This window comes from Kickxella alabastrina (assembly GCF_025024165.1).
Source record: "Kickxella alabastrina strain RSA 675 chromosome Unknown BX661scaffold_18, whole genome shotgun sequence".
Lineage (NCBI taxonomy): Eukaryota > Fungi > Kickxellomycota > Kickxellomycetes > Kickxellales > Kickxellaceae > Kickxella > Kickxella alabastrina.
Window position 1 is genome coordinate 14766 of NW_026251489.1, and position 23685 is coordinate 38450.

A 23685-nucleotide genomic window follows, 5' to 3' on the forward strand; every position below is an offset into this window, starting at 1 on the left:
CATGGTCATGGTCATAGTCATTGCCATTCCCATTGCCATAGTCGTCGTCGTCCACAATCCGCCGGTGTCTTTTGCTGGGCGTCTCAATCGGCGTAGGCTCTGGTGAAAGTTTGTCTTCGGGTGTTGGAGTTTGAGTCGGGCTTTGCCATGACCTGGTCTCGGCGTCCGCTACTTGCTCGTCGGCGCCAGCAGAGCTATCTGGCTTTGAAGCCGGCTTCTTTTTGGACCTTGGCCTCCCCCTGGGCCTAGCCACTGACGCGCCGTCTTCGAAATCCGGATCACGGGCGTGCCCGGACCTTACGGCCAGTCTCTTCTTGGGCCCCGGCTTGAGCTTAGCCTTGACTATGTTTTTGTCCTTGGGCTTGGGCTTGGGCTTGGGCTTGGGCTTGAGCTTGCTCGCCGACGCGCCCTCGGCACCAGCTTTGCTCGCTTTGGGCTTTCGAGCCGATCTGGGCGTCCTCACCGGCGTCTCCGCTTCGGGCACATATTTCTTGGTGGCAAAGGTGTACCACAGAATCTTCACCAGCTGCAGGTTGTCGTGGCTGCGTGGGTGAGGCGACCTGAGGCGCGCAAAATCCTTGGTCAGCGCGCTGCACTCGGCGACGCGTTCGGGGGAGACAAAGTCCATGGCGATCTTGACTGCGTTCGCATAGTTGCACACCTGGTGCGGGCTCCCGGCAGGCACAAAGACGGCGTCCCCCGGATTTTGGTGAATGACATAGCTGCTCCCGAGCTTGGCGCCATACTTGTCGAAGAGCTGCTGGCGGTCGCCGCGCGTGAGGAAGAAGGCCTGGTCGTGAATAGCATCCGAAATGAACATGCCCTCTGCCTTGTGCTCGGTGATGAACTTTCGCAGCGTGGCGCGGCTCGCCGACGGAAAGATGTTCCAGACGGCAGCAGCAGTCTTGGCCTTGTCATTGGCGGGACTGGCCTCAACGTTGTCAGTAGCGCTGCTTTCCTCGGGCGTCCAGATGGCTGGCACAGCGATGTTGTTGGCGCGCAAAAAGCTCTTCGACGCGTACGCCATGATGTTGACCGCGTCAGACATGTCGCAGTGCAGATTGGTCGTGCCAAAACCCCCACCGTCGTCCCTGGATCCGTATGCGCAGTACATCTTGGGTCCGAGATCCGGTGGCACGACGCCAGACGGCAGGCGGTTGACCAGGTTGAAGTGGCCGTCGCGCTGCGTGTACTCGCGGAACGGCAGCGACGCCATAAAGTGCATGAAGTGCCTGGGTAGCAGCTGCTGGAAGTCCTGCGTCGGCGGCCAATCCTTTAGCTTGAGAATGCCATTCTCGAGGCTCGTCTTGTGTTCGGCCCAGGTGGAGCGCGGCAGATCGGGCTTTGACTTGGTGGTCGCCCTAGCCTTGCCATTTGCCTCTGACACCGGCTCCAGCTCTATTTCGACTTTGGCTTTGTCTTTGTCTCTGACCGCTGCCAATGCCGCTGCTGCCTCCTCTGCTTCGTCAAACGCTGCAAAGTGCGCCGCGTAGACATCGTTGTTGCCGTCGAACAAACGGTAAAAGTCACGCAGCGGCCAGTCGCCGCCTTCGACGGGCTCAGCGTCATTTTTGCAGTCAAGGATGCTGACGCGCTCGGACCCAAAGGAAGTGATCCAATGTTGAGGCGTCCAGATGTTGGCATTCAGCTTATCGAGCAGTTCGCGCACAACGACGGGCATGCCGCGCCGCAACAGCCGCGAAAACTCGCGCGTGCTGAGCTCGCCCTCTTTTACATAAACCGGCGGCATCTCCCACTCGTGGTATGCCCACTCAGCGCGCGCGCGCTCTCTCAACCGATGGATTTTCTCGTCGAACTCAGCCATCTCTGCAGCACTGACAGGCCCGTCGCAGTCAAACAAGTCGGGGCCTCCCAGTTTATCATTTTTAATGTCGATTGCCGCCTGCGCGCTGCGCCCAATCCGCTTGACATCAGCCTCGGCCAGCTGCGACATACGCACAAACTGGCTCTTTTTGTGATGAGCTTTCACTCTGATCGGGCTGTTGATCCGCTTGCATGCACGAATCTTGTACTTTGAGCTGTTCGTTAGGACTTTGGGGCCGAATTCTTTCTGAACTAGGCGCTGGCACACATCGCTGTCGTCCCAGGCAGCGAAGCAGGCTGTGCACACCTCCTGGCCGCACATCGAGCACGACATGTAGACGCCCAGGATGGTCGTCTCGCAGATGTCGCACAGCTGCCGCATACCCAACTCCTCCTTGCGGTAGACGCACGGCGCGGAAGAGCACCCGAGCTCTGTGTCCACCGCATACTCGACCCCGTTATGTGCTGTATTCCTGGAGGCTGTCAGTCGCATGGTCTGCAGATCCGGAAGCAGTGTGGGCGCGGTCAAAATGCGGCAGTAAATAGTCCGCCAGTGCGCCTGGTCAATCTGCTCCAATATGGGAAGAGATGGAAACACAGCCCTCGGAACATCAAACTCGGGTTCCGACGGATTCTTCTGAGATAAGAACATCGGAGTCATCGAGAAGAACGGAATGTCTGCAGTACCCGGCGCCGACACAATGATGCTTGTCACCAGGCGCGTGTTTCTAAACATACACGGGCAGTCAGCTTTCCTGTTCAAGCAGTTCCTGCACAAAATAATGCCACCAATTTTCGAAAGAATCAGACAAGTCATGTTGGGCGCCGACGTGGTAACCTTGACTGAAAGGCCCTCGGAACCAGAAGAGCTAAAGAGATCATCGTACTTTTTCTGCTGCTGCGCGACCCAGAGATCGGGGTCGACCAACGCCGGGAACTCGCTAACTGCGTACTCGTGCAGTCCCTGGCCGTAACGGCGTATCGAATCGCTTGTACTTGTGTTGCTAGCACTGATGATAAAGTGTGCTGGCTCGTCCGCTGTCCTGTTAAATACCAAAGGTAAAAAGTCATTTCTCGTCATCTGGTCCATGGTCGGCATGTTGTTATTTGAGCTGATGCGGATGAACGTGTTCTGCGCGCTGATGAGTTCGTCGATTCTGGGAGCACCAAGGTCATAAATCGCATTTCGTCCACGCCTGGGTTTGGCCTTGGGCTTGGGTTTGGCCTTTCCGTTGGCCTTTGGCCCCAATGTTGGTGACTCTGCCGCCGCATCAACCCCTGACAATGCTCTGACCGGTGACTGCAACGCCAGTATGATCATCGGCGCTGACATTGTCCTGACTAATGGTGTCGTTTTTGCCAAGACCACCGGCCCCGAGGCCGTCGTGGTAGGCGACTCAGTGCTGGATGACGCATGGACATTGGGCACCGCATCGCCATTGGACAACGCATCGCCGTCGCCATCGGGTCTTGGAACCAGTCCTTGCATAGCGACATACTCTGGATCGCCGGCTGTCACCGTTTGCTCGGCTGGACCAAAAGCACGCAATTTTTCACTGTTCGGTGGACGACCCCTGCGCTTAGGCGGGAGACACGCACTGCGCTTGGGTAACGCCAATAACGATGACGACGACGATAACCGCGGCGACAACAGTAAATGTGATGAAGCCGCCTCCTCGTTGTGTTCCGAGCTCGACGCGGCCCTGATCCGCTTGAGCGGCCTACGGTCCTCCAAATTATCACTGTCATCGTCATCAAATGTCGCGTTAAACCTGTTGTCCTCGTTGTAGTCGATATTGCGCTGCGCCGTGCGTGCCCACCTCGCCCGATGCATCGGCCAAACCAACCCGTTGTTTGTATCAACATCCATGGGGCTGCCCTGATTGCCAGCCGCCGCTTGCCTGTCGCAATAATTCAATATGTGTGGCGAGTCCGACATCCGCGGCGACCTCGGCGACTTGGCAGCCACTCGTTTGCTCCGCCCGAGTCTCCGCAAAGCGCTCTTCTGCAAAACCTGCGCGCGCTCCAGATTATCGGCAAGCGGGGTCTCGCGGTAATCACTGGCCATGGACACAACAGCAACAGCTCGCAAGGGATTGCATTCGTCGCCGTCCGCCGCCTTGTGTGCGACATCGACTAGTGCGTTGGCGGCGGTCTCGAGCTGCCCGCAAGGTGCATCGGTACTCTCGTCCCCTTTAAAACCCCCCGATGTTGCCTTTACCGCCGCTGACTCAGCACCAAGCGCCATTATCAGCTGCGGCATAATGCTGAAAGCGCTCTTGACGACTGACAAAGGCTGTGATCCAGGTGATTCGGATTCATCAGCCATCGTCCATCTGTCATCGTTGGTTTTGCGCAGAGACAACTTTGCATGTCTAAATATAAAGCGGCCCAGACGGGCTGGTGACCCGCCATACAGCCAACTAGCCATTGCGATTTCGCCTGATGCCACTGCCAATCGCCTCTTGCAGATGTGCTGTGCCCAGGCCTTGATGGCAGTTTTGATTGTGGGGGGACATTCAGTGTACTCGTTGGCAAGTGCCTCGAGATGCACGTAGTCTGGCCCTACAACGAGTAAAGAAGGTGAATTGGACAAAGGAGGAATTAGTTGTCAGTAAAAATAAAAAACAAATCAAGACAAATATTGGGAGCCAAAGCCAAAGCCAAAGCCAAAACATATGTCGCCATCGCAAAGCACAGAAATACACCTCCAAGGCAATAATGGAGCGGTATGTGTCCCTAGGTAATTTCCACAAGCCTATGAACAAGATGCACACATTACACTACCTTTTTTGTCTCGAATCGGGCTCTTTGGCCCATTGGTGATAGCATACCTGCTGACTACACGTTTGATCCGGCTGTGCCACGCGTCCATCGACTGACAACGGTCTGTGCACTCTGTCGCGCCGCCCTGTACCTGACTCTGTCTCTGTCTCTGAATCCGTTTATGCTTTTCAATATCTGCCTTTCGTGTAACAAGAACAATAATGTCGTTGCGCGTCCGTCTTTCCTTTAGGCAAGGCGCGTCAGCCAACGGCACAAATCCATCATACTCATCGGCAACAGGGTCTGATTTGCATGCCTCGGTGGTGTCCCTGGCATCGGCATCACTGGCCAAGCGTGGATCAGCCGGCTGCAAAGTATCGACGCATGCCTGCGCAGCCGCTGGCTCGGCCAGGGTGCCCGGTATAAGCGCAACTTCGCTCAGTGAACCCAAGAACGCATGCGCTAGGACATCGTCGCATTGCATTGCGGGGGCCTTTTGTGTGTCGCTGCCCGCGTCCGAGTTAGCTGCTGGTGCTGGTGCTGGTGCTGGTGCTGGTGCTGGTGCTGGTGCTGGTGCTGGCGCTGGCGCTGGCTCTGGTTCTGGTGCTAATTCTGGTGCTGGTCCGGGCTCAGGTGCGCTCTGTTGTGCCGAGCCGCTGGTCGCCGTATCTGCTGTGTCTGCTGTTGTGACCTCGGTATACTCCTCGTCATTCTCCCCTCGCTTTATGGAGTTGAAGCTCGCCCTTCTAACGTCTAATTGGGTTGACTCGTTTGTTGAATATGGCCAGTTGTCTGCGTTTGCGTTTGAGTCTGCCTCTGTGTCTGTGTCTGCCTCAGTGCCCGAGGCTGGGCCTGAGTATGTGGCTAGCATTGTGTGGGGAAAAGTGGAATTGTAATTGTAATTGTAATTGACAGGCAAATTGAAGTAATGAAGGAGCGATAATGTAAATAATGTAAATGCAAATGGTTGTTACTGAACCGGCGAAGACAAGGGGGGCAGGAAACGCGCGTGGAAAAAAACTTCAAGGTCGAAAATGGAACCATTGCATTGTATGGTACTCTTGATACTTGCTTGATACTTGATACTTGCGTTTTCTTCAAAAAAAACCATCACGCCACCCACCCCGCCACCCAGCGCAACTTTTCTCTTCTTTCAAGCTGAGATGCTGAGTATGCGTCCTTTGTATTGATTACATTGGGTGGCTGATAAAAACAGTGCTGCTACTGGGCAAATGAGCTTGTTTCAATGGCCATCAGCAGCTGCGTGAGGTTCGGCAGCAGCGACAGTTGGCGCCTCTTTCTCTCGGGATCGACCGACTCCATGCCGTGCTGGCACAGCAGCTGCTCGATGTCGACGGCCAGCAGCCTGAGCGCCGTGTGCAGGCGAGGCCGGTCAGCGGCGCGCAGCATGAACAGCGGCCACCACTCGACGGACCCCGAGAACAGGCAGCACACGGCCGACCGCGATCCGCGAGGCACCACGGGGAAGCGCAGCGGCACACACAAGTACCTCGCCAGGGCGTCCAGCAGCCGAGTGACCAGCCCCAGCGCCGCTGCCGTCTCCTCGCTGGCCTGCCACCCGCGGACGCCCTCGGCGCTGCTGACGCGCAGCCCGCATATTGTCCAGTCGGCCTCGTCCATCGCCATCTCGACCGGAAACGCCTCGGCCAGGTCGCCGACCGCCAGGGCGCGCTGCCTCGCCAGCATTGCGCGCAGGTCCTCGAAGATAATGCGGTCCTGCCGCAAGACCACGGCCTGGCGCGACACCTGGCCGGCCACCGCCAGGGCGTCCCTCCTGGCCGCTACAATGGCGCCCTTGGCCTGCGCGTGCTGCGCGAGCGCTATCTCGAGCAGGTGCGCGGCCCGCTCGACGTGCCTGGTCTTGTCCTCGAGCCGCTGCTTCTGGAGACCCACGCGCTTGCGCTGTGTGTCTATCTGCTGCCGCAGCCGGCTGACCCGCTGCGCTCGCATCAGCGCTGCCTCGGTGGCCTTTTGCAGAAACTCGATTCTGGCGCGTCGGTCGGTGAGCGTCCGCTCCAGGCTGCATATCCTACAACACTGCCTCTCAAAAAATGGGCCTTCGGCGAGAATGTGAGTTTGTTTGTCTGGCTGGCTGACTGGAGGCTGAGGCTGGCTCAAGCGCCACGTGAAAAATGGATTTTGTGCGGTGCTTACTCTTTGAGCTGCTTTTGGGAATACGCTCTGGCCGGCGGCAGTGCGCCGGCGTCTGTCTGTGGCTGCGTCTGCATCTGCGTCTCTGCCTGTGCCTGCTTATTTGTCTCGGTCTCGGCCCCGGTCTCTGGCAAAGAGGGCGGCAGCAGCTGCATCGGCGTCTTGTGCATTTTCGATTGGCCAAATTGGGGCAAGAAATAATAAAAATAAGCGAAAGACGCAAAGGGGGCAAAGCAACGCTGCTGCCTCCGCCTGGCTAAAGTGAAAGAATTTATTTATTTAATTTTCATTCTTTTGCTTTTTCTACTCTTTGATGGTGACGCGCGACTGGCCTGCCATCTGCATGGCCTGCTGCTGGGCGATCAGCTTGGCGTTGTTGACGACAGGCTGCAGCTCCTCGAGCGACTTCTTCCACTGGCTGAGGCGCTCGGCGAGCAGCTCCCACTGGTCGGCGCCAAACGTGCGGTAGGTCGACCGCGTGGGGAGCACGGTGCGCGCAACCTGGTTCATCTTGCCCTGGATCAGCCCGGCGCGGATAACGTCGATGATCCACAGCTCGACGTCGTCCTCGTCGATGCCGATGGCCTTGGCAATGACGCCGAACGGCACGTCCTGCCCGAGGTTCTCAGCCGCAACCGACGCAACCGTCAGCAGGCGCACCTTGTCGGCCGCGCGCTCGGCGTCGACGCCCAGCGCCTTCAGCGCGCCGGCCTTGTCGGCCGCGAACTGCGCCCACTGGCCGAAGTCGCTCGACAGCAGCGCGTTGAGCACGGCGCCGGCATCGCCAAGCGCGCCGCGCTTGTTGAGCTCCTGCACGCTGGCCAGGCTGGCCAGGGCGTCGATGTCGCAGATGGCCAGCAGGTTGGCGAAGCGCACAATGGCCGACGACGCGACCTCGGCGGACCGCTCGTGCTCGGCGCCGACGACCTCGAGGAAGACGACCTCGGCCTCGTACGCCTCGTTCGACAGCGCAGCCGCGTCGAGCGCCGTGCGCAGCGCCAGCAGGATGCGCGCCTTGTCCTCGGCGGCAACGCCCCACTCGCCGAGCATCGACGGCAGCCGCGACACCAGCGGCACGAGGGTGCCCAGCAGCTGCGCGCGCGCGGCCACCGACACCATGCCCTCGAACACATCTGACCGCGCCTTGCCCTCGGCGCCGACGACCGCCAGCAGGTTGTACAGGTTGTTGAGCACGCGCAGCGCCCCGACGCCGCTCTCGCTGTTGGCCGACAGGTCGTCGACGATGGCCTTGGTGGCCGCGCCCAGCGCGGTGGAGCGGCTGGCGTCCTCGGCGCCGGCCACCACGGCGAACAGCTGGTTGTACACGGCCTCAAGTTTGTCCTCGGGCGCCTTGGCAAGGACTCCTCCCAGGCTGGCCTTCAGCACTGCCTCTGCAGACCCGCCGAGCCCGCTGACAAAGGAATCCACGTTGCTCTCCTCCTTGAGCCCGCCAATGTAGCGTGCGAGCTCTTCAATCTGCGACGACGACTCGCCATCAACAAAAATTATGTTTTGTCCACTCATTGTGTGTGTGTGTGTGTATAATTTTCCTTTTTAAATTAAAAAGTGTAAAAATTTTTAGTATAAAGACAAGGCGAATTAACGATCGAAAGAAGAAGAAAATGGTGATATTGAATTGAATTGGACTGGACTGGATTGGATTGGGGCAAATTGGCCTGCTGCAATTTCGAAGTTTTTTCGTTATTCAATAATTCTGAGCCTTTTTTGGCGCACTTTCTCTTTTTTCTTGTATCCTGCAAGTGAGAAAAAGCAGAGAACAAGAAAGCTTTTGAAACGCACGCTCTATTTTCCAGCCAAACGCGAGACTTTAACAGCAGCAACAAAAAAATTTTCTTGCCAATCAATGATAGCCAATCCACTGATTGGTGCACGTGATAAATGGCTGTTAAATATTTTTGTTGTATAAATTATATCAAAGTGAACAGAACAGAACAGGACAGGACAGGGCAGGACAGGACAGGGCAGGGCAGGGCAGGGCAGGGCAGGGCAGAACAGGAAGGGGGCAAGCGGCAAATATCCCTTGGTTGCTCATTTGATAATATTTATCCATGAGTTGTTGCAAGTATTTCGGCACAAGCATGGTCAAGAAGCCAGCACTTGACTGTAGTTTGTTTTTTGACCGGTACATGTGTACGCTATGCGCTCAAAACCACTGGAAAAGCATTATAATTAAAAACAACCAAGCCTATATACCAGATAGAGTTCTCCTAAAATTGTGCCACTTTGGCGCCGCAGTATTAATGGTTTACTTACTACTTTTGATTTGGCTCAAATGTCATCCAGACAAGCAAGTTGGTTTATTTTTGTCAATGCGCATGAATGTCACTATTGCTTGCCAATATCATCATGGTGACCAAATTGTATCATTCCATAGCCAGTGCGGTTTGATAGTACGCTTGTGTGGCTGTATTAAATACCAGTTTGTGCGGCTATTTGCAATACGCATAGAACTCATATTCAATATTTTAACTTTTAACTTTGCCATGTTCAATTCGAAAAATATCAAAAATCTACTTATTACTATATTGTAATTGTAAAAAATAAAGCCGCCTTCTTAGCTCAGTGGAAGAGCGTCGCTCTCCTAAGCCACGGCTTTTAGTAGTCGTGTGTCGGGAAGCGAAGACTCGAGTTCGAACCTCGGAGAGGGCTGTATTTTGCTATTTTAGACAGCCTAATTATTTGCTGCCTGCGCATGTCACAATCCCAAACTATTTTTTTCATTAAAGTTAGCAGCAACACGTAAATACCAAAAAAATAAACAAATTTGTAACATGCTGTTTGTGATATTGGAACTTTTAAAAACACAGAGCTTAGCTTTTATTGCTTTTGCTTATGCGGAGGGTTAATTTTTTATTTTCTGGATCGTCCTGGTTTTTTAATGCATATTCTGGATTCCTGATTGGACCGCATGTATTAATTCTGTTGTTTTTTGTTCTGCTTGTAGCCATTAATTTTTCTTTTTTATTACACTATTTCTGCTTCTATTTCCACACACTCCTTTATTTGTTACGTCTTCAATTAGCCACTTCGGGTGCAAACTTATTAATTTCACAACTTTTAAATATATATACATATATTATTTTTTTGCTAGCCAATGGACAACATTCAGGTTTTCATGCGCATTCGGCCGCTGTCCGAGGACGAGTTCAGGCGGGACCGCACGACCGAATCTGCCGTGCGCATGCTGTCCGAAAACACAGTTTCTATTCCCTCGCAGCGCACAGAAAACTTTACTTTTGACTTTGTCGGGAACGAGGACTGCACACAGGTACGCCCATTGATTCGTTACACACGCCGGCACAGAGCAGACTTGGAGCTCTTACATGTCGGAATATCATCCAACCATGTGCAAGAACGCTCTACTAACAGCACAAACACCCTGGCTTGTATTTACCTTATTTTTTATTTTGTCTTTTAGCAAGATGTCTTTGAAGCTGTCGGCAAGCGAGCGGTGGAGCAGTGCATGCAGGGATATAACGGCACAATATTCGCGTACGGCCAGACAGGTAGCGGGAAGACGTTTACAATGCAGGGAGCGCGCGATGAGTTTACCGGGCCCGACGACGAGTTGCGCGGTCTGATTCCACGGTGCTTCGAGTACCTGTTTGCGCGCATAGCCGAGGAAGAGGCCAGGTCCGGTGGCCGGGTAAAGTACCTCTGCAAGGCATCCTACATTGAAATCTACAACGAGACCATCTACGACCTTTTGGACCCGATGATGCGCACCTGCGCGATACGCGAGGACATCAAGAAGGGCATTTTCATTGACAATGTGTCTGAAGAGACGGTCCAGGACCCCAACGAGGCGTACAATATTTTTATGCGTGGCGCACACAGTCGCCATGTCAGCGCGACGTCGATGAACCGCGAGAGCAGTCGCTCGCACTCGGTGCTGATGCTGGTCATCCAGTCGCTGACGCAGACCGAAGACACAGGTCTGACCGAGATCCGCGAGTCCACATTCAACCTGGTCGATCTGGCCGGAAGCGAGCGCCAGAAGTTGGCAAACACCAGCGGGCTGCGGCTCAAGGAGGCTGCCAACATCAACAAGAGTTTGTCGACCTTGGGAAACGTCATCAACTCGCTGGTCGACATTGGAAATGGAAAATCGCGCCACGTCAATTACCGCGACAGCAAGCTCACCTTTTTGCTCCGCGACTCGCTGGGCGGGAATTCGGTGACAATTATTATTGCCAACGTTAGCCCTGCCGTTTGCAACGACGCCGAGACCGCCAGTACGCTTCGGTTTGCTCAGCGCGCCAAGATGATTCGAAACAAGGCCGTCGTCAACCACGACATGCAAGGCAACGTGCCACAGCTGCAGGCCGAGATTCAGCGTCTCAAACAGCAACTGGCCCAGGCAAGGTCATCATCAGCCGAAAATAACAGTCATAACAACAACAGCAACAATGCAAATGGCAGCGGTCGTAATGCCGGAAACACCAACACTCGCGAGCAGGCAGCAGCCAATGCGCGTCTAGGAGCGCCGCCCTTTGTCGACTCCGCATCACAGCACGCCGCGCAGTTCATACTGCTCCTGGCAATGCGCAAGCTCAAAGAGTCCGAGCGCCAAAAGTCGCGCTACGCCGAGATTGTATTCGAGTTAAAGGACTCCCTGGAGCGGCACAAGCGGCAGCTGCAGCAACAACGTCTGGTGCTAAAGTTGACAAAGGCCGAATGCCAGGCACTGCGCCGAAGCGCCTCCGAAACCTACGTGTCGACTGCCGAGAACATGGCGCTGCGTGAGGAGATTACCTTACTGCAATCCGCGCTGTCGGCACAACCAGATTCGGCCGAGCTGCTCATCGAGAACATGCAGCTGCACGAGGAGCTCATCGAGATGTATTCGGCCAACCAATCGATGCCCGCAGACCTTCTGCCTTCTGGCGTGAGCTCAAAAGACGCGTTGCTCGAGCTGGACACGCTGATTAGCCCCAAGACTAACACGGCCAGCCTGATTAAATCGTTCCCGATCATACCCGACGATACAGTATACAAGGGGCTGGAGGACAGGATCAAGCAGACGCAGCATGATATTAACGACCTCGAGCTGCAGCGAGACAAGCTGGAGTTTCAGATTGGCAGCATTGAGGAGGACTGGCAATATGTCAATGACGGCGCTCGCGAGCTGGCATTTGTTGCTGCTGCTGCCGGCGGCGACGAGCAAGTGGACGCAATTATCGAGCGCACCTTGGACAGCATAGTCGGCGACCAGGCGAGAGAAATGTGGGCGACAATATCATCCATGTATGCGAGAAAGTAATTAAATATTTTAAATAATCAACCAACATCAATACAATTCATTAATGTCACTCTTTTGATGTTTATCCATGCAAAAAACACTATTGACATTAAAAAAATAAAAAAAAAGATGCACACAGAGAACAGTGCAATTCGCGTCGGTCGTGGAATCATATTCCACTCATGGGCCGATTAGGTTGGACTCCTTGGCGGTGGATCCCTCACGCAAGATCTCGGGAGTCAGCAAAACTTTGCGGTTCTGGTACAAGATCTTGTAGGTCGTCCTAATTGTGGCCTCGCCAACACCAGCTATCCTCGAAATGTCCTTTGCGTCCCTGCCATTGCCTGTGAGGTGCGACGCCATGTAGATACAAGCGCTGGCAATGGAAACAGGTGACTTTCCAGAAATGTTCTCGATATCCTGGGCCACACCAGTCAAAATATTTGTAATCCTCCTGGTCTCCTGGTCCAAGCCGAGGTTCGAGCAGAAGCGCTCAATAAGATCGTTCGACGACGTCTTGCCAGAGTCTGTGCCCAGCTTGGTCTTCAAGAACTTGAATGTCCTTCCGATATCCTTCCTGTCGACCTTTGTCAGTGTGCAGATCTCTTTGAATGTTCTCGGAGCATTGTCCTGACGACAGGCTAAAAAGATACAGGCAGCAATGATCGCGTCGTTGTTTTTGCCGCGCTGTAAATTATCATTTTCGACCTTTTTATACAAGCCCTTTGCAATGTCAATGATGGACTTTGGCATGGCAAATGCCTCACACAAGGATGATATTTCCTTGTATGCCTGCACCAGGTCCCTCTCGTGCTTCTGGGCCGTCGTGCGGCCCTGTGTGCGGTTGAGATTGCGAGCCAGTCCGGAACCACCATCACCGCGAGAGATGACTGTGTCCAGCTGGTCACCGTCTAGGAGCGGGTTGGCAGCGTTACCGACACGAGAGGGGTCGTCGCCCTCGTCGTTGGCAAAGGTGCGCCATTCGGAACGAGTGTCAATAATACGGTCTCCAAGAACCAGGCCGCAGTCGCCACAGACCAGGTCACCCGAGGCAAAGTCCTCAACAATGTTGGGTGGCTCCTTGCGGCAGTCTGGGCACATGAGCACGACGCTCCACTTTTTGTCGGGACTACTCAATGGTGCGCCCTTTGCATTCTTCCTGTCTGCAATCTTTGACATTCCAAGAATAAAAATAAGGGAAATCGCGTTTAGAAATAAATAAATACAGGGAATTAAAGGAAAAAGGAAAGAAAAAAACACAATTTCCTTTATTTTGGAAATTCTGGAACAAGAAAGAAGAATAAAAAATGAGAATCGTGAACAGTCAGAAAAAGAAAAAAACGCCACCAGCCTCGAAAATTCGGTCCCTTGATCTGCTAAAACAAAAAAAAGTACAGCATTAAAACCTGATTTATAAGCCGGGGGTTGGGCTGCGTGTCCAGCTTGCTGACCGAATCGGCTTGCGAGCTTGATCACTAAGAGCTCAAAGCTTTGTCACCCCAATTTACCATGCTTTCCAGCGGGCTTGTCTCGAGCAGTTTGCCACTTGCAAATAACATGTTTGTGTAGCATTCCGTTCGTCTCTCACGGTTCGATGAGGTTGGACTCATTGGCGGCGGATCCCTCACGCATAATTTCAGGTGTAAGGAGGGTGTTGCGGTTCTGGTACAGGACCTTGTAGGTCGTCTTGATGGTAGTCCCACCAACGCCAGAAATTTTAGAGATTTCATTTGCATCTCTGCTATTGCCCGTGAGGTGCGACGCCATGTAAATACAAGCGCTGGCAATGGAAACAGGCGACTTGCCCGCGATACTCTGAATGTCCTTTGCCATCTCGGCCAGTATATTTGTAATTCTCTGAGTGTCCTGATCCAGACCGAGATTAGAACAAAAGCGTCCAATAAGGTCGTTTGACGATGTTTTGCCAGAGTCTGTGCCCAGCTTGGCCTTTATGAACTTTAACGTTCTTCCAATGTCCTTCCTGTTGACCTTTGTTAGCTTGCAAATCTCTGCGTATGACCTCGGAGCATTGTCCTGACGACAGGCCAAGAGAATACATCCAGCAATAATAGCGTCGCTGTTTCTACCGCGCTGCAGTTTTCCATTTTCCATTTTTCTATACAAGCCCTTGGCAATGTCAATTGTGGATTTTGACATGGTGAAGGCTTCACACAGAGATGATATGTCTTTATATGTCTGGGCCAAGACCTTACCATGCACCTCATACGCCGTGCGGCCCTGTATACGGTTGAGGTTGTGGGCCAGTCCGGAACCACCATTGCCACTGGCAATTAATGTGTCCAGCTGGTCGCCATCCAGGAGCGGGTTGGCAGCGCTACCGACACGAGAGGGATCGCCGCCTTCGTCGTTGGCAAAGGTGCGCCATTCGGAACGAGTGTCAATAATACGGTCTCCAAGAACCAGGCCGCAGTCGCCACAGACCAGGTCACCCGAGGCAAAGTCCTCAACAATGTTGGGCGGCTCCTTGCGGCAGTCTGGGCACGTGAGAACGACGCTCCATTTTTTGTCTGGACTGGTCAATATGTTGTTGTCCTTGTCGTCTGTGGTGTTTGACATTTGGCTAATAGTAAAAAATACAGGATATAATGCGTTTATAGAATATAAAATGTTTGAATAAAAATGCGAAATTGATAAAGGTAGGTAAGGGTTGAGAAGCTAAAGATGGAGGAGAAGAAATAGCAGCCGTCAAAAAAACATTTGCTACGAATACCCCTTTATTATAATGAATAAGGGAAATTGCTGGGCTAAAAGCAAGGCTTGGCGCCAAATGAAGCTGTGCAGCCCGCTTTGAAGGTGGGCGTAGAAAGAGTTTTTTAACCCTTTATATTGTGTATTGCCAGACACTCAGCTTTGTGGCATGTACGAACTGGCCCAAAATTATTTTTTTGCAAATGATAAATCCAAGAGCACTATTTCCAAAAAAATTTTCTATTTGAAGTTGTTTTCATTTCGACCAAGAATAAAACACCATTTATTTCTGGCAGCTGTTGCAAATGTGAAAATTTATTGCAGATATCACATGTGGGTTAGCCACCACGCGCACATTGCAACTGGTGCTTCTAAAGGCTTTTAAGGTGCATGATCTCCCTTCCTTATAGCGGCACCAGTGATTTTGCAAAATAATTGACAACCAACTATTAATTGATACCAACACAAATGTGCATTTTGCAGCTGATGAGAGCGAGTGCTTTAGACAAGATAAAATGAGACATTTCCAGTTTGCTTTAAATGATAAGCTAAAAATTAAAATAAAAGGTAACTTGCACATCATTTTAATACATTTATATTGTTTAATGACGTCTGCAAAAAATTTAAAATTGGGCAGCAAAAGTGTTCCGCAACGGGGAATTGAACCCCGGCCACGACGGTGAGAGCGTCGGATCCTAGCCACTAGACCATTGCGGATTTAATTTAACTTTTAAAGTCCAATTGTTACTTGCTGAATAACAGTAATTACATACAATAATATCTATGAGTAAACACATAAATGACCAATAATTTGTTCAGAATGACACGAGCAAGGAAAAATACTCAATTTTCAATTGTTACGGATAGTGGAAAAAAATGATTCAGCCATTTCTTCTCTTCTCTTTTGCATTATTTTCATTTCCCCCATTTTCCTTTTCAAAATTTTAATTTTTCAACATGCGCAAGTCGGGCGCCGGAAAGGTGGTCAAAAAGCCAATTGGAAGTGTCCTGTCGTCTAGCACGACGGCCTTCAAGGGGTTTAAATTAGAAGCGGCTGCACCGCTAAAGAAACCACAGGCCTTTGGCGCTGAGTGTGACGACACAAACGATAAACAATCCTCAAGCAAGTTAATAGTTGGCGTGCAGATGGCAATATTGGGCGAGCAGGGCGACAGAATAGTGAGCAAAGAGGAAGAGGATGCCAGCAGGCCGCTCGTGATTTTGGCAAAGCGCAACGCAAACTGGATGGAGAAAAAGGATAAAGGCGAGTTTGGACTGGTGGTTTCCAAGCGGCAAGAAAAGAAAGAGAAGAGGGTGGAAAGAAGTGATATTTTGGATAGGGAATCAGAACAATTTTCTTTGCGGCAGCAGGCAATTAACGATTTGATGCATGGCGGCGATCTAGGTGAACGTTCCGGACAAGAGAAGCATATGATTATCACTGCAGATAGTGATGCCGATTTGTCGGACGACGTTGACGACCAGACGTATGAGCGGGTGCCTATAGAGTCATTTGGTGCGGCAATGCTGCGCGGGATGGGTTGGAAGGACGACATCGGTGACAAATCGGCAATGAAAGATGACGACAAGAGCTTTGTTGCAAGACCCAGCTTATTGGGATTGGGAGCGCAGCCGCGGCCATCGGATACGGTTTCGTCCGACAAGGCTAGGCCAAAACGCTTTTGAGCGCCTTTGAGCAAAATTGCAGCATAGAAAAACAATGTATTAATTTCAAAATACAACAAAAAATAAGTAAAAAATAAGTTAGGTGAAAAAGAGGTCAAGCATGCAAGTAAGAAAGAAAAGATAGAAAGTAGTGTGTGTGTGTGTGTGTTGTAATTTCTTTTTTTTGAGGATTGGCTGTAATGGCAGGTAATATTAGTGCATGTTTGAATTGTCGTACTTGAGCATCCTCGTCGATAAGATGATCAGTGCAATAAGTGCCTCGTTGACCTTTGTGTGGAAGTTGACTGTGCCCTTGACCTTGTAGTCGCGCGACATGCCGATGTACTGAGCCACTGTCTGGCCACTTTCGTCCTCGAGCTTCCAGCAGTTCTGCATCATGCCAGCAATCCAGTCATAGCGCTTGCCGTCGAAATCAATGAATGTCCAGGTGGATTTTGTGCCATCAAAGCCGCCGCTGGTCATTTTGCCCTGGTAGGTGAATTGTGCGAGGTCCCTCCGGTGGCCCTCCATCCGGGCGGACATGATAGATGGGCCGTCGCGGCCGGCACACATTGTGGAGTCTCTGTCTTGTGTCTGCATTGTCCATACGGGTTCAAGGTTACTTGCCTGCGAGCTGCTTTCCAGCATGCCAGGGAAAATGAATGTGCGCTTGCTGAAGAGATAAGACTCCTTTACGTAGGTGAAAGAGATAGTCATTTTTAGAAATGTATTAGGGTGCTATTTTATTGGGGATAAAAATATATTAGGGTGGTTTTGGGAAATAAAAGCTGATGAAGTAGCGATAGGAACCAATTCCGACAAAAATGGTGCGTGTGCTTTGGTTTATATACGGCCCGTGGTTTTAAACAGGCCAAGTTCAAACAATTGCGCACAAACATTGACAAAAAGGGTCACTTTTAAAATCAGTATTTTCAGTGCGGTGCTGCCCATTTCCACCTACCCCCTGCTGCTGTTGCTGCTGTTACTCATATTCAATGTCCGTTTAGCCTTCATTTATTACGTCTTTTCTGTTTCTTCTTCATAGTTGCTCGGTTTTCTCCCCTTTTTTCATTGCTGCATATACAAATTATTAGATGAGGTCGATCGCCATTGTTTTTCCCTGTCTTATTTTTACCAATGGAAAGCAGAAACATAACAAGGGATAAATGAATAAATGAGGAGCACACTGATCCGCATCGCAAAATGCAATGTAGTTGTACAAATTGGAGCTAAGTCGGATTTGACATTCGAGAGCGGAGGAGGGGTGAGCAGGATAACATGCAATTTAATTATCTCGATACAACGGCAAGCACTCAAAATTTTGCGTTTTGTCTTGTGAACAGATCTTCCTCCTATTTTGATTTTCACAATATTGCCTGCTTCAACACAAAAAAGAAAAGAAAAAACAAGAGAGGGAAAAAACTAGAGATGAGGGCAATCTTGAAATATATACGTGCATGGTCAATTTTATTCTTACTTCGACTGATGAATACCGAGCAGGGGACAGTAAATACCAATTAGGCGATTACATTTATTTGAAAATTTTTGTTGTTGATCATCTATGTAATTTCTTTTATTCCCATAGCAGGGTGTTTTTTCGCTAATAAAGCACGCAGAGAGCAGAGCTCGAAGTATGATTTATTGAGTGAATTTAGTATCGCCTTTTTATGTCCTATATTGGACACCTTCTATCTTTGGATGTGCGCTCCCCCAATCAGGTTGGCACGGTCCGAGAAACTGGCAAAACAGAAATGACCACAAGCAAGTTACATGTCAAGGCTAAAGGGTGTATAAAAATAGGTATATTATTTAACAATAAATTATGAGACTGATATTGTCAAGGTGCTGGCTATCTTGCTGGGACTCCGTGGTCACTGAGGGGCTCTCGTTGAGTGTGTCGGTTATGCAGGTTTCTGGGTCTGATATTGCAGGTACATGAGAGTGAGAAAGAAAAGGGGGATGGTGAGAGGGGGGGGGGGTCAACGATGATGAGCAAAAGCAATACGGAAATGGCGTGGTTGGAGTAATGGAGACAATGTTTTTGCTAGTGGAGAACAATCCTGATTTTATTGTCTAATTAGCCGAGAGCAGAAAAAAGCGCACGAAAAGAATATTAATTCAGAAATACTAGCTGGGCAAAAGGTAAAAAACAAGAAATTTCGTGAAAAAGAAGCGATAGATGGAAATGTAAAAAAGAATAAATATAATTACGAGCGCTTGGTGCGCTTGGATGGCCGTGGGGGCGGCGGTAGCTTTGGTTTGCACGTTGTTGGGGTTGCAGCAGAAGGCCGATGTGCTCTTTTTGCAGCGGCAGCAGGCAAGGCCGAGACAGACACAGCAGAGGCATTGGAGGCCAAATTGGACGCAGCATTGGCGGCCGAGGCGGCTTTCGAAGCGAGAGTGCGAGTGCGGGAATCGAGCGATGGCGCCGTGATTTCGGGAATCGCGGGCCCTTCTGCAGTCTTGCGCTTCCTCGCGCTGCGAGTAATGATGGGGGACACTAACGGAGCAATACTATTCCTAGAAGCCGGCCTCCGAACGGGCGTCGTTAACTGGCTCTGTCTCTGTTTCTGGGTGCCAATTGTCGAAACACGGGGGGGATTCTGCAAAGCCTGGATATTATTGTCCCTTGTCGATCGCTGTCCCACATGGTCGCTCTGTATATTGGACGATGCATGTGCCTTCATATTGGGATTGCGCCTGAGACTGGGACTGGGATTGGAATCGGATGCAGATGATGCGCTCGCAATATTAATAGCGCTCGCATGCACAGCAGATGTTGCCCCTCCCACAGGTTTTGCACGGGTATTGGCCGACAAGGATATTCTTGCGGAGATTGCTGCACTGCGCTGAACAGGTGGGTTGGCCGGCTGGGATGCAGGGGGCTGCCGATGCTGTGTCCAAGCACTTGATGGTCCTCGGCGCAAAGAAGGAATGGCGGAAATACTGCTGCTTCTGCTGGTGGTGGTGGTGGCGGCGGTGGTGCTGCCTCCGTTTCTGGCACCTCTGCTGGCGCTTCTGCTGCTGGCAATGCTGGTGCTGCTGTTGTTGGCAGCCGTGTTGCGACGAAGCGGGTGCCGTTTGTTGCTGGCAATGCTAGGGCTGCTGCTGGCAATGCTGCTGGGCTGGGTGACAGCAAACAGCTCGACAGGCTGCGACGCCGAAACTGGCTCTTCCCCAGCAGCAGGCGATGGAGTGGCGTTGCCGATGCCGTTGAGGGCCTTGCGCTCTACGTGCTCCCAGTTGGCGTCGATAGGCTCAGGGCGCGGTGGATATGCAAAGTCGTCGTTTTTGGCGGGCAGGGCACGAGGCTCGGGGGAGCCAATGCCCAGTGCAGAGGCAACATACTCGGTCAGCCGGCGCTTCTTGCGCGGCTCAGGCGTATTCTTCGCGGCAGGAGGGGGATACATAGTGGATGTGGATTTGCGGGTGGTTGGTGAAGAGAAAGGCGCGGCGTCGTCACTGCCCCCCTTTGCAGCAAATTCAAGTTCAAAATCAAAGGCGGCGGCAGCAGCAGTTGGCTGGTTGGCCGCATGACCGGCTGACTTGGAGGCCAGGGCTCGTGACTGCGGTGGCGACAGCAGCGGCGGCTGAGCAGTGGCTGGCGGTGGCAGCGTGGCCGGCGAGCGAGGCGGTGTCTGCGCAGGCACCCAGCCGAGCCACGATGACCGGCGCTTCTTGATGTCAGCAATGGTCTGGCGACGGCGCTTGCGCTCCTGCATGCGGCGCAATCGCTGCCTGTGCGCCAAAAGGTCGTCGGTGCTCTGGGTAATATCCTCGTCTGCCGAAAGCGGCTCAATGTCTGTGGTGGTCTGGCGGCGGTCGCGGCTGCGGACGGCCGGCGTGACGGCTTCGTTGAGCACGTCAGAACTGACACCGCCGGCAGCAGCATTAGATGAGGCGTCAGGCGCGGCGCTGTGGCTGGCGATGCGGGCCTGCAGGACGGCTTGCTCGCGCAGGAGCAGCTCCGACGAGGACACCCGTGATGGCATCAAGGGCAGCGGCATGGCCGAGTGCGCGGGCTCGACGGGACTGTTCATCTGCAGCTGCAAGTACATCGAGTCAGCCAAGCCCAACGGCCACCCGCCCAGCGGCAGCTGCGACGACGGCGACTCAGAAATGTCCTCTTCGGCGTTGTGTTGGATTTTCAGCTCGTGGTTGTGGTCGTGCTCAGCGCCTGGCTGTTGCTGTTGCTGTTGCTCTTGCTTTTGGTCGTCCTTCTTCGCCTGGGCGGCAACCGGCATCGGGGGAATGTCCTCGCCAAGCGCAGCGGCCATGGCGGCCATTGACGCGCTAAAGTCCATCATCACAGGCGCAGTGCGACGGCGCTCAGCACGCGCTCGACGCTTGACGCCGCTGGCCGGGGACTCGTCGGCGCATACTGCTGGGCGCAGGCGGCTTGGGCGCGGGGGCGTCGACACTGGCGAGAAGTAGTCGAGGCGCGACGCATTGGTGCGCACAACTAGCCTCGGCGAGTCCGCGTCGAGCGTCGCTGGCTCCAACTTCATTGAGTCGAGGGTCACACGTCGGTCCATGCGCGCTAGGCGCACGCTGCGGCGCCTTCTCGCAGACTGTGGCGCCTGGTCGGACGCAAGCCCAGCGGCCGGCTCGGGCGCAAGCACGCCAGCCGGCTCAGGGACAAGCACGCCAGCCGGCTCATCGACCTCCTCCTTGGCCTTGGCCAGGGATTCAGCCACCATGCCGCCGATGCGGCCGGGGAACTCAGAGGCAGACTCGTAGCCAAACAGGCCAGCCAGGCAACCCTCCTCGGGGGCATATCCCTCGTCGAGCGACGACAGCGTCGACAGGAAGCGGTTCATGGTGGCTCGGCGGGTCTGGCGCGGCTGCAGCAGCTCACCAAAGCCCAGGCCCGCACGGCCGGCCGCCGGGTGCGGCGTCAGCTGCATGGCGGACTCGGACCCGCCGCGGCGGAGGATGCCGGCCGTGCGGCGCGCAGGCTGCAGCGGCGTGCCTCGGCGCAGCGGCGTCGACGGCGGCGCGTTCTCCTCGTACACTTCGGGGCTCAGCGCCGGCCCGAAGCGGACGGACTTGCGCGGCCCTGGGCGGCCGTCCGCCAGAACCCGGCGCTGGCGCGGCGGCGGCGTCTGCAGTGCCAGCAGCGGCGCCGGATCCTTCGATGACTCGGGTGACAGAACCACCTCGTCCTCGTCCTCGTCCTCTTCGGTCTCGGGCTCGGGCTCGGTCGGAACCTCCTCGCTCTCCTCGCCGGGATCAAGGGTCGGCTGCGGCGGGACGAGGATCGGCTGGGTCGGCTGCGGCCGCGAGGAGCACGACAGCGTGCGCTTCAGCGGCGACGACTGGCGGATGAGCGCCCCCTTCTGCGCCTTCTGCGCGTTGGGCGCGCGAGGGAGGCTGGCAAAGAACTGCGCCGGTGTCCGCACCTTGCGCTCGGGCGACGTCTCTTCCCTGCGCCCGTGTGCGTCCTGGGCGGCGTCTGGCGGAGCGGGCAGCTGCGCCTCGAGCGGCCGCGACCGCCGGCGGCTAGCGCTCAGCTGCCTGCCCAGCGGCGCCTCGAGCGGCCGCGACCGCCGGCGGCTAGCGCTCAGCTGCCTGCCCAGCGGCGCCAGCGGGGGGTTCGCCGCTGGGGCCTGCGCCATCTGGCTGATCTCATCCATGATCCGCCTGACCTCGTCACGCACTACCGAGGCGCCCTCTCCGGCCAGCTTGGCGCTGGGCGGCGTGTTCAGCGCAGCCTCGCTGGCAGCAGGCGGATCGCCGCCCGGCCTGTCTCCAAAGACGTCGTCGACGTCGTCATCAAGCGTCTGCGACACGCAGCTGCGGTACAGCATGGACGGCGGCGATTCGGCGAGCAGATTTGACGACGACGAGGCAAGGCTGCGCCAGTCCGGCCTTGTGCTGTCCACACTGCCGCTCTGCCCACTGCCGCTGGCCTGCCTGCTCAAGCCGGAGTAGTGCTCATCCCACCGCTTGAACTTTCGCTCGGCTTCGGGCGTCCGCCGTGGCTTTGTCCTGACCAGCCGCGGCCTGAGTTTTGTCGCCGTGACCAGTGCGCCCCCTGCCGGCTGAATCGGCTGCCTGTTGGGCAGGACGTCGATCTGCGCCAGCTGGTGCGGCGCCAAAAGCACCGAGGTGTCGCGCGGCCGCTCGTATCTCAGCGAGCGCCCAACTATGGTGATCAGGTCGCCTGTTGCCAGCACGTGCTCTTCCCCGAGCTTGAGGATCCTGCTGTTGATCTGTGTTCCATTATCGCCAAGGTTCCGCGCAATCACCTATGTCGAAAATAGTAAACGTAAACAATGAAAATTGCTTGTAAGCCAATTCGATATTTTCCACCCGTATTTCGCCGCGTTCTACAAAGCCAAAACGCGTTGGGTTTCTTACCTTGTCGTCGGCTACGCGTATCAAGCAGTGCTCTTTGGACACTTGCGGTCTCTTCATGCATATGTCGCACGTCTCCAACCTACAAGCCAGGAAGAGTAGCGCTTTTTGCCCCCGGAAGGGCGGATGTTGTTAGACTTTGCTCAATTGCAAATACCATTACCATTATTGCTGTTGTTGTTTATATTCCCTAAGCTACCTTCCAATCATCACTTGCTCGTTGTGCATCAGGAATGCCTTCCCGTCGCTGCCCATGCGCGAAATAATAATCAATTGGCCGTATTTGCCTTCAGGGCCAGCCATGGTTTCTGCAATATGTGAATGAATGAATGAATGAATGAATGAAATGAACAAAAAAATAAAAAAGTGAAAATTAATAATAACAGTTGCAAAAACAAGAAAAGAACAATTTTTTGTTTGTTGTTAATACTAGTTGTTGATGTTTGATGCTGATGAAAAATAAACAAAGCAAAAAAAGAAGTGTATGCACAACATACAACACAGCGCAACGCAGCAAGCAGCCAAAATAGTGGGGAAATGATAGAGAGCGAGAGAGAAAAAAATACACCCTGGCTGCGCTTCTGCGCCCCAGTCTGCATGGGTACAAGCAAGCAGGCAGGTGAAGCAGCGGCTTCGCACTCAGCTGAAGCGATTCGCAGTTCTCAGATCATGTCCTCTCTCCTCCCCCCTTCTTTCCTTGGTTATTATAAAACGCGGATCAACGCAGAATCGAAATCAAAACCAAAATCAAAAAGTTGAAACTAGAAGTCATGTGATATATCTGCCAATAGTGAGCTCATTATGTGTGCTGCCCCCCGCTTTTCCTTTGGTTCAAATAAAAGGGTCTCGAGGCTTTGAGCTTTGAGCTTTGGGAGCTTTCGCCGCAGCAGCAGAGTCCGCAAAAGCTCAACGCGCAAAGCGCAAAG

General features: G+C 53.4%; 11 protein-coding genes and 2 non-coding genes across 13 annotated transcripts; 4 read left to right on the forward strand and 9 right to left on the reverse strand.

Annotated features, from left to right (window-relative positions):
- Positions 1-499: 499 nt before the first annotated feature.
- Positions 500-1750, reverse strand: BX661DRAFT_144860 (uncharacterized protein; the record flags this gene model as incomplete). Its single annotated transcript, XM_051533076.1, has 3 exons — positions 500-904; positions 983-1348; positions 1556-1750. Coding segments are annotated over 3 exons (966 nt in total), but the record flags the coding sequence as incomplete, so codon positions are not given.
- A 2917-nt stretch (positions 1751-4667) lies between these two features.
- On the forward strand, positions 4668-5661 carry BX661DRAFT_43202 (uncharacterized protein). The gene has a single exon (XM_051539165.1). It carries the CDS (start codon positions 4812-4814, stop codon positions 5484-5486), a length of 675 nt encoding a protein of 224 aa, XP_051390103.1. The 5' UTR covers positions 4668-4811; the 3' UTR covers positions 5487-5661.
- Positions 5569-6987, reverse strand: BX661DRAFT_185324 (uncharacterized protein). Its single transcript, XM_051536740.1, has one exon. The coding sequence runs from the start codon at positions 6559-6561 to the stop codon at positions 5812-5814; it is 750 nt and encodes a 249-aa protein (XP_051390104.1). The 5' UTR covers positions 6562-6987; the 3' UTR covers positions 5569-5811.
- Positions 6988-7019: 32 nt separating this feature from the next.
- Positions 7020-8535, reverse strand: BX661DRAFT_185325 (uncharacterized protein). The gene has a single exon (XM_051536741.1). It carries the CDS (start codon positions 8284-8286, stop codon positions 7066-7068), a length of 1221 nt encoding a protein of 406 aa, XP_051390105.1. The 5' UTR covers positions 8287-8535; the 3' UTR covers positions 7020-7065.
- Positions 8536-9331: 796 nt separating this feature from the next.
- On the forward strand, positions 9332-9432 carry BX661DRAFT_t85. Its single transcript has one exon. It is a non-coding gene; the product is annotated as a tRNA-Arg (tRNA).
- Positions 9433-9723: 291 nt separating this feature from the next.
- On the forward strand, positions 9724-12088 carry BX661DRAFT_185326 (P-loop containing nucleoside triphosphate hydrolase protein). The gene is made up of 2 exons (XM_051536742.1): positions 9724-10051; positions 10202-12088. Exons 1-2 carry the CDS (start codon positions 9878-9880, stop codon positions 12044-12046), a joined length of 2019 nt encoding a protein of 672 aa, XP_051390106.1. The 5' UTR covers positions 9724-9877; the 3' UTR covers positions 12047-12088.
- A 2-nt stretch (positions 12089-12090) lies between these two features.
- On the reverse strand, positions 12091-13343 carry BX661DRAFT_185328 (cyclin-like protein). The gene has a single exon (XM_051536743.1). The coding sequence runs from the start codon at positions 13202-13204 to the stop codon at positions 12206-12208; it is 999 nt and encodes a 332-aa protein (XP_051390107.1). The 5' UTR covers positions 13205-13343; the 3' UTR covers positions 12091-12205.
- A 64-nt stretch (positions 13344-13407) lies between these two features.
- Positions 13408-14741, reverse strand: BX661DRAFT_43290 (cyclin-like protein). Its single transcript, XM_051539166.1, has one exon. The coding sequence runs from the start codon at positions 14600-14602 to the stop codon at positions 13610-13612; it is 993 nt and encodes a 330-aa protein (XP_051390108.1). The 5' UTR covers positions 14603-14741; the 3' UTR covers positions 13408-13609.
- Positions 14742-15379: 638 nt separating this feature from the next.
- On the reverse strand, positions 15380-15451 carry BX661DRAFT_t88. Its single transcript has one exon. It is a non-coding gene; the product is annotated as a tRNA-Glu (tRNA).
- A 173-nt stretch (positions 15452-15624) lies between these two features.
- On the forward strand, positions 15625-16501 carry BX661DRAFT_185332 (DExH-box splicing factor binding site-domain-containing protein). The gene has a single exon (XM_051536744.1). It carries the CDS (start codon positions 15692-15694, stop codon positions 16418-16420), a length of 729 nt encoding a protein of 242 aa, XP_051390109.1. The 5' UTR covers positions 15625-15691; the 3' UTR covers positions 16421-16501.
- A 111-nt stretch (positions 16502-16612) lies between these two features.
- Positions 16613-17116, reverse strand: BX661DRAFT_172280 (uncharacterized protein; the record flags this gene model as incomplete). The annotated part of the gene is made up of 1 exon (XM_051533767.1): positions 16613-17116. One exon carries the CDS (start codon positions 17114-17116, stop codon positions 16613-16615), a length of 504 nt encoding a protein of 167 aa, XP_051390110.1.
- A 1460-nt stretch (positions 17117-18576) lies between these two features.
- BX661DRAFT_185337 (uncharacterized protein) lies at positions 18577-21557 on the reverse strand. The gene has a single exon (XM_051536745.1). It carries the CDS (start codon positions 21304-21306, stop codon positions 18607-18609), a length of 2700 nt encoding a protein of 899 aa, XP_051390111.1. The 5' UTR covers positions 21307-21557; the 3' UTR covers positions 18577-18606.
- Positions 21558-23019: 1462 nt separating this feature from the next.
- BX661DRAFT_185341 (uncharacterized protein) lies at positions 23020-23425 on the reverse strand. The gene has a single exon (XM_051536746.1). It carries the CDS (start codon positions 23356-23358, stop codon positions 23029-23031), a length of 330 nt encoding a protein of 109 aa, XP_051390112.1. The 5' UTR covers positions 23359-23425; the 3' UTR covers positions 23020-23028.
- Positions 23426-23685: the final 260 nt, after the last annotated feature.